A 9,304-nucleotide genomic window follows, 5' to 3' on the forward strand; every position below is an offset into this window, starting at 1 on the left:
CCTACTAATGCACTTGCATTACGTAACCTATAGCTGATGTAACTGGGTCCATAGGCTATATAGACAACCCAGTCGTTCGGCTTCATGTGATGCCATGTAACCTTATAAACTTTTTTTTTTGTATAATTGTATCCTAGCCTACAATACAGTCAACATTCAGGAGTGCATACTGTACTGTAACCTATACGTACCAAGACAATAAAGTAGGTAAAATGTTCAGCCAGATGAGGGCGCTACCTTTGATTTCTACATGTGAGAGAAACCTCTGCAGGGAGAATCTCAATTGTATACTGTACTCCTCAAGTCCTCTCTCCTCACCTCCTTCTCAAAACCCTTTGGAGGATGTCAGAGGGGAGGCCTCTGACTTTCTCATCCAATGGATTTTGAGAAGGAGGCAAGGAGAGAGGACGCAAGGATTATGCAATTGGGATTCTCATTGAGATTCTCCCAATATCACACTGCCCATAACGTCGGTTCACTGGCGCACCCATGTATCCTCATGTCAAAACTGAAGGGGCAGGGAAAATAGGATACATTCATATTACAATAGCCTACTTTTACTGTCACTGTCATTCAGACTTTACCTATAATTGATTAAGCCTGTATCTTGTTCTCCGCATAGTCAAAAAAATAAGCTTGTAGTGTTTTGTCACTGTGCCATTAAAACGTTGTTCACTTGGAGAGCTCTTTGCGTTTCACACATTTGGAGCTATTGTCTCTCAAGTATGAATATTATTTGAACAAACAGGTGAAGTCTAGGCTAAAATTGAGTGGTTTCTATTATTGACTTCACACGAGGGAGCATCCACCTGTTGTCTGAAAACTAAAGTGATGCTGAATTCCAGTTGGGCTGCATTTCCACAGGCAGCCAAATTCATATCTTTTTTTCACATTAGATCTTTTCACATAAGATATATTTCAGAGCTGATCTGATTGGTTAAAGACCAACTAGTGACGTTTTTTTTAAATCAGAAATGGGCTTTTTACACAAGAACCCAATTCTAATATTTTGCCTTTATTGGTAAATAACTGATCTGATGGGTCAAAAGACTAATAATTGGGAGAAAAAAAATCTGAATTAGGCTGCCTGTGTAAATGCAGCCATAATGTCTAACATAAAATCGCTATCCAAGTAGCCTACTCAAAAACAATATGAGCGGTAGTGTCTGTTTATGTTACTTCCCTCAGCAATGTTTGCCTTGCATTGACTGCAGTCCACGTTGAATAATAGTCCACATTAGAATGCCGCTCACGTTCTCTGTCGTTTTAAACACTCCAATCATAAAATATAATGCAGGCGCCGACCCCTCTTGAACTGTCAGGTAAGCGACTTCATCCTCAAACGAAGTCTACCGTATGATCTCGATCCAATAGGCTATAGCACAATGCGTGATGCATAACCATTTCTGTTGATCATCATAACGACAAGAAACACAATTCCAAAGCTGTTAAATTAACCTACTACTAAAATCATTCATGTCAAGGTCTGAAGTTTTCCGTTTGGTATACCAGACCCCCTCCGCCACCCTCCCTCCTCCCTCTCTCTACTATCTCTCTCTCTCTCTCTCTCTCTGTCTCCCTATTTTTCATCACCCCTCCCCTCCTCCCCCTTTCTCTCTGCGTCCTCTTCTCCCGCTAGTCGTGTGGGAAGCTCTATGCAGCTGTAAAGCAGCATACTTATGAGAGGCAGGAATAGTTGCTATTACGAGACACACTCCCTCCTTCCTGCGTATCCGGATCCCTGGTGACTGTTTTAACAGTAGTTTATTTGAACGCAGTTTCTTGCTTTTGTTGGAAGATGGAGAGCGGCATCTCCTGCTTGCCCGCATCTGACTAAACTGAATTATTCATTTTCCGCGTCAGTTAGTCGCCGTTCTCATTTTTCTGAATATCACAGTGTGGTGTTTTTTCCCCTTTTCTTTTCCTTGGAGTAGAGAGGCTCAGCCTCAGATGTCACACTGACAGCCCTGTAAAATGCATGATTCGAAAAGAGACGCTTAGCAAGCAATTTCAGATTTTTGGAGGTGAGTAAACCCGCGCAGGATTGTTTAGGTTTATCGGGTGCTGCTGCTTCATTTTTCTGCCTGAACGGCTCAGTCCAACTTCAGCGAGCCATATACATAGGCTTAGCATCTCTATGGACTGGGTGTTCCAGCAGCACCATTCGTTTCATTTTCCTCTATCGTGAACTGGAGAGAAGTTGTTTTGCAGTCACTTCAGCTGCTCGCCTTTTGTCCCTGCTTTCTTAAAACGCTGAGGTGTGCACAGTGTCTTTAGTTCATTCCGAACTGAAATGCTTCATGGAGATACAACAACATTGGGAACCCTACGAGAGAAATATATTTTTTAACAAGTGGAGCCTGTCAAGAAGAGACGCATAGGCTGAAATCTGAGCGATAGCCTACCTACGTCTGAATGGGAGCACCGCGTCTCAATGCACTGCCAATTGCCGTCTCTCAAGAAATCACATTTACAAACGCTTACGGTAAGTCCTCTGTTATTTGGTTGAAAAGCTTTAATATCCATTCTGTAGCCTACATTGTTCATATGTTTAATTATAATATGGGTTGATCCGCCTGGGGCACAGGCTTCATGGGATGTTTTAGCTCACAATATGTCAGCATAGGATGCAGTAGCATATATATTTTCTACTCTTTTTGTTATATGCCCACAAAATTGACGCACTAGTGTAATATATAATGGTGAATTCAATGATGTTTTGTAACATTATGGATCAGAAGGAGACTATGGTTTTAAGGCTTCTATTATTAGACTCTTATTATTCGTCTATCATTATTATGGTTATTATTATTATTAATATTATTAGTATTATTATTATTAATACTATTTTTTAGGTTAAAATGGTACTTGATGGCTGTATTGCTATAGAGAAATGGGTTGATTTGCGTACATTAAATTAGCCTGGTGTGTAGACAAAACATTACTAACATCAGCAGTAGGCATATACTAACTAACCATTACTAACATCAGCAGTAGGGCATATACTATCTAACCATTAATGAAGTACTGTCTGTATGTATAGTACCAGTTTGTGTTTTGATTGTTTGTTTGTTTGTTTTTCCTCTCAAAGGTTACTAAATGGTTTTCTGGGGGATTTATAAAAGGCAAAATGCTGCTTCTAGTTCTGTTGGCCTTTTTCGTATCGAGTACGTTTTCTGACTTGGATTCTGACCTCTCAGCGGAGACCTGCAGCGCCTGTTCATGCATGTCCATCGAGAACGTCCTATATGTGAACTGTGAGAAAATAACTGTGTACAGACCTACCCAGCTGCTGCCCCCGGTCTCTAGCCTCTATCATTTGAATTTCCAAAATAACCTATTGATCGTCCTTTACCCCAATTCCTTTCTCAATTTCACACACGCAGTCTCACTTCAACTGGGAAACAACAAACTACAGAACATCGAAGGAGGGGCCTTTTATGGCCTTAGTTCATTGAAACAGCTGCATTTAAATAACAATGAATTGAAGGTGCTCAGAGCTGACACTTTCTATGGGATCGAAAACTTGGAATACCTCCAGGCTGACTACAATTTGATCAAGTATATTGAAAAAGGATCCTTCAACAAATTGCATCGGTTGAAAGTTCTCATTCTGAATGACAATCTAGTCCAGATCCTTCCTGATAACATTTTTCGCTTTGCCTCCCTTACACATTTGGATATAAGAGGAAACAGGATCCAGAAGCTACCATATCTGGGAGTTTTGGAACACATTGGACGTATAGTGGAATTGCAGCTCGATGACAACCCATGGAATTGCACATGTGATTTGTTACCCTTGAAAGCTTGGTTGGAGAACATGCCCTATAACATTTTTATTGGGGAGGCTATATGTGAAACCCCTAGTGACCTGTATGGACGACTGTTGAAAGAAACAAATAAACAGGAACTGTGTCCCATGGGAACAGGTAGTGACTTTGATGTAAGGATGCCCCCTTCACAGCCAGAAAATGGCCGAACAACATCCGACAAGGCCCCCACTACGATACCGCCCATAGCCACCAAAGCTCCCAAAACAACAAACCCATCAAAGATTTATGGTAACGGGATTGTTGGTTTACCCGGTTTGAATAAAAATATTCCAATTATGTCCTATCAAACAAGAACCCCACCTCTCTCCTGCCCACAGCCTTGCACCTGCAAAGCTCACCCCTCAGACTTTGGCATCAGTGTGAGTTGCCAAGAGAGGAGTATAAACAATCTAGCAGATATCATTCCCAAGCCACCAAATGCCAAGAAGCTCCACCTGAGTGGAAATTATATCAGAGATATCAGCCCAGTTGATTTCCAAGGCTTTGAGGGTTTAGATTTATTACATTTGGGCAGCAATCAAATAGTCACAGTTCAAAAAGGGGTCTTTGCCAATCTGACCAACCTGCGTAGGCTTTATCTCAATGGGAACCAACTAGAGCAGCTGCATCCTGAGATGTTCCTTGGGCTCAGTAACCTCCAATACTTGTATCTGGAATACAATGCCATACAAGAGGTGTTAGCAGGGACATTTGACTCCATGCCAAATCTGCAGTTGTTGTATCTGAACAATAATGTGCTAAGGAGCCTCCCTGCCTATATCTTTGCAGGCGTTTCCCTGGCTAGGCTAAATCTTAAGAACAACCATTTCATGACTCTGCCTGTGAGTGGTGTCCTAGACCAGCTGAGGTCTCTCACTCAAATTGATCTGGAAGGCAATCCCTGGGAATGCTCCTGTGATTTAGTGGCTCTGAAACTGTGGCTGGAGAAGCTGAATGACGGAGTGGCTGCGAAAGAGGTCAAATGTGCATCCCCAGTTCAGTTTTCCAATATAGAGCTACGGCTGCTGAAAAATGAGATCCTGTGCCCCAAACTTATAGCTAGGCCCCCTTTCATCCTGACCAGTACTACTCCGGTGGTGACCTCCATGTCCCCAGCAGGGGTGGGCAAGGCCCCTCCAGGTGGTCCAGTTCCCCTATCCATCATGATCCTCAGTGTCCTGGTGGTGCTCATCATCACAGTGTTTGTTGCTTTCTGCCTCTTGGTGTTTGTGCTGAGGCGCAATAAGAAGCCAGCCGGACGCCAGGAGGGCATGGGGAACCAGGAGTGTGGCTCCATGCAACTCACGCTCAGGAGACACAACAAATCGAACAAGAAAGATGATCTGGGAGGGGAGACGTTCATCCCCCACACTATCCAGCATATGAACAAGAGTCACACCTGTGGGATTAGAGACTCTGAGTCAGGCTTTAAGTTTGCTGACTCCCAGAGACAGAAAATAATCCTGCTCAACAGCGCTGACCAAGACAAGGACTCACTGTCCTCCCTGGATCCACGCAATAAGAGACTGAGCACCATTGACGAGCTGGATGAGTTCCTGCCAAGAGAATCCAACATGTTTATTCAAAACTTTTTAGACAGTAAAAGGGGGGATTTCAGCAGTATAGGGGGGAGTGGGTTTCAGATCCGTTACCCTGAGAAACCACAGGACAAAAAGATGAAGAAGTCACTAATAGGGGGAAACCATAGTAAGATAGTAGTGGAACAAAGGAAAAGTGAGTACTATGAACTTAAAACTAAACTTCAAGGTACACCTGACTACCTTCAGGTTCTGGAAGAACAGACTCAAATGAGTCAAATGTAGGCTATCTACCCCCCCCCCCCCAATGACAAAAGTGCCTTTTGGAAAAGCTTAATGACCAATGGATAAACTGGACAGGAGGCTCCAGTCAGATTTCCCGAGAATCAGTGGCTCTGTTGCAAATACAGACTTTCCTCCTGATGTGGTGATGCCATTATAACATGTATTAATATCACATTATACCACAAGACATCCTTAAGAGACAATTGTAGTATTTTGCTGCTATTGAAATTGGTACTTATCAGATTTTTTTTCAACCAAATCATGGGTCATGAAAACAATGTTGACTGTACCTCATCATAGCTAGTGATCCTTCTGCAGTGTTTTTGAGGCAATATGGGATCAGTATTTTCAATTAATGAACTATCATATGGTGACTTTACAGTTCTCCTGGGAATATAACGTGGTTGGGATCCCCCACTTGCAGACTCTTACCATCTGCCTGGATTATAACTGGTCACTGCTGGTCACTGCTGGGGAACCTGACGCCTTGTTTTCACTAAGAAAAGGCACGTATGAACCGAACAGCAGATTTGGAATGATTCCATGACTTGTTTGTGTAAAGAGCCATGTTAATAGTGTTTGAATTAAATGTGGTTCCTCTGGATATGTTTGGGTATGGCACATGTCGGGACATTTTTTTTAAGCCCAAGAAAAACAGCTGCTTGCCATGTAAGCATACCTGGATTTATTTTGTAAGTCTACATTATTTGTATCTGTGGGACAGTTTGTAAATTACAACAGAAGACAAAACAACTATACCTATAAAAGACAAAACATGTAGAAAAAAAGCAACATTAAACAAACTGAATATTGATGACCCCTGTCAATATATATGATTGATGACCCCTGTCAATATATATGATTGATGACCCCTGTCAATATATATGATTGATGATCCCTGTCAATATATATGATTGATTACCCCTGTCAATACATATGATTGATGACCCCTGTCAATTTATATGATTGATGACCCCTGTCAATATATATCATTGATGACCAACTGTCAATATATATGATTGATGACCAACTATCAATTGGTAGTACATTTAACTAATTTATTTATTTTTCTATGCAGGATTATTTAAAGATTATTGGTACTATTTAAAAGTGAAATGGATATTTAGAATGCATAAGCAAGACAGGCCCAGATCTCACGCCACTAATGATTTATCAGAGTAACTGTTTCTGTTTTCTGAGTCTTCATGAACTCTACTGATGGCCTGAAAGGGGATTAGAGATGGATGTTATTTCACTATGATGGTGCACAAACTGAGGCCTGATTAGTATTTGAAAAAAGGTTTCTTGTAAAAGGTTTCTTGTAAAGGTTTCTTTTTAACATTATGCAACCAAAATAAATTTGCATTAAAGTGATACAATTCTGGATGGTTTGACTGTGGTACCATGGTAATGGATTAGAAAGGTAGTGTATGAGATATGTTCAATTTATCTTTGGAAGAAAATTATGTGGCTATGAATTTGTTTTATATACAGTAGCTACTGATCTGGACAGATTCATATCAAACACCATGTGCAATATTAATATGCTCAATCATAATAGCTTAAATCCTTTATTTGATTTATTAGTTCAAGGTTATATTGTGGAGACAGCTTATATCGTTATTTCAAATGATTTTATCCACTTTATTTTACCAAGTCCTTATTTAAAGTATTGTTAAGTTAATGAGTGTTTGAAATACAAATGAATAGAATGTACCTTGAAAGATATGATCAATACAATGTTCTATCAGTCAGCAGAATACTGTATATTGGTTAGTTTTTATTGTATAAACCTGTTGAAGTCAAGGTACCTATCTGCACTGTGTTTTTCTTTTCCTCAAGAAAATGTCATCTTGTTTCCTCAGTCGTTTAAGTTGCTTTATAAATAAAGCCTTGAATGCTCAAGAAGAAAACCTGAGAATAGTTGAGTATTTGAACACAAAATATGTATGGCATAAATCTCAATTCAACATGAGTACATATGATACAGCCCAATCATCAATGCTGTGTGTGAGTTGTTTCATCATGTCCCATTACACTGATCAAACAATGTTTAGGGGATTGTTCTTTCTTACTATTTTTAAGGGCAATAACAGTATTCCTTTACATTACAGTTTTTTTGTTACAGGGGATGAATTGGTTAGTGAGTAAAAGGATAATATGGTGTCATAACCTTTGCAGATGTTCTGGTGCATTTCTGCTTCTGTATTTAAAATGCCTTCAACAATTACAGTGTGTCTGTCACCCCCACGCTGCCTCACCCCAAGAGAAGTAGATTTTACATTTTAGTCTGATTCAGCCAATGAATAACTCATGTTCTATGATAAAACAGGGAGCACTGTTTTTAAGATGTGGGTGAGAACTAAACTACTGTTGGGATGTTTGTGGATGGACAGGTCAAGCTTTTGTACTCTGTAATATACCGTATGACCTACAACACCGCAGCTGATGCTATATGTATCTAGTGATTACCGGCAGTGCATACTTATTTCATTTGTTTGTTTGTTTTTGCTTTTTTGAATGCACTATTAGCCTTTCATGTTCGCTCTCCTCCCACAGAGAAATGGTTTCCTCCCACAGAGAAATGGTTTCTTCCCACAGAGAATTGGTTTCCTCCCACAGTTAAATGGTGTCCTCCCACAGTGAAATGGTTTTCTCCCACAGTGAAATGGTTTCCTCACACAATGAAATGGTTTCCTCCCGCAGTGAAAGGGTTCCCTCCCAGAGTGAAATGGTTTTGTCATTTAGGTTGACTTTTTTTCGGCTTACAAAGGAAACAATTGTCTTTTAAGATTAAAGTTAACGTTTCTTGCCAGTAAACATTCATGTTATTTGTTTGTCATCTTCACTTGGAGAGAAGTGCTGTACTGTAGGAGATGGATGTCTCATCATTTTGCTTCCGATGCCTGGTGCGTACTGCAGTGTGGGGCCATAGTCACTGCCGGTTGTTCAGCTATACTCTGCCCTTGTTTTGCTGTCCTTTTGTATGAAATGTCAGTGTTGCAAATTAGCCTGGCTAACATCACAGATTTGAAATTATTAAGTGAATATACTCAGGTTATATTCCTACCATTCTCTAAGTGAATATACTCAGGATATATTCCTACCATTCTCTAAGTGAATATACTCAGGTTATATTCCTACCATTCTCTTAGTGAATATACTCAGGTTATATTCCTACCATTCTCTAAGTGAATATACTCAGGTTATATTCATGCTATTCCTACCATTCTCTAAGTGAATATACTCAGGTTATATTCCTACCATTCTCTTAGTGAATATACTCAGGTTATATTCCTAACATTCTCTAAGTGAATATACTCAGGATATATTCCTACCATTCTCTAAGTGAATATACTCAGGTTATATTCCTACCATTCTCTTAGTGAATATACTCAGGTTATATTCCTACCATTCTCTAAGTGAATATACTCAGGTTATATTCATGCTATTCCTACCATTCTCTTAGTGAATATACTCAGGTTATATTCCTACCATTCTCTTAGTGAATATACTCAGGTTATATTCCTACCATTCTCTAAGGGAATACACTTCAGGTTGTATTCCTACCATTCTCTAAGTGAATATACTCAGGTTATATTCCTACCATTCTCTAAGTGAATACACTTCAGGTTGTATTCCTACCATTCTCTTAGTGAATATACTCAG

The 9,304-nt window shown here is 40.0% G+C and overlaps 1 protein-coding gene across 1 annotated transcript; it reads left to right on the top strand.

Moving 5' to 3' along the window:
• The first annotated feature begins 1,627 nt into the window (after window positions 1–1,627).
• slitrk4 (SLIT and NTRK-like family, member 4) lies at window positions 1,628–7,441 on the top strand. Its single transcript, XM_014212749.3, has 2 exons — window positions 1,628–2,485; window positions 3,092–7,441. Exons 1-2 carry the CDS (start codon window positions 2,435–2,437, stop codon window positions 5,633–5,635), a joined length of 2,595 nt encoding a protein of 864 aa, XP_014068224.1. The 5' UTR covers window positions 1,628–2,434; the 3' UTR covers window positions 5,636–7,441.
• The last annotated feature ends 1,863 nt before the right edge of the window (window positions 7,442–9,304 follow it).

The sequence above is a fragment of the Salmo salar genome, chromosome 09, assembly GCF_965601325.2.
Source record: "Salmo salar chromosome 09, fSalSal1, whole genome shotgun sequence".
Taxonomy (NCBI): Eukaryota; Metazoa; Chordata; class Actinopteri; order Salmoniformes; family Salmonidae; genus Salmo; species Salmo salar.

Coding starts and splice junctions, on each gene's coding strand:
- slitrk4 (XM_014212749.3), top strand. CDS start 2,435: ATGCACTGCCAATTGCCGTCTCTCAAGAAATCACATTTACAAACGCTT. Junction 2,486..3,091: donor CACATTTACAAACGCTTACG/GTAAGTCCTCTG, acceptor TTCCTCTCAAAG/GTTACTAAATGGTTTTCTGG.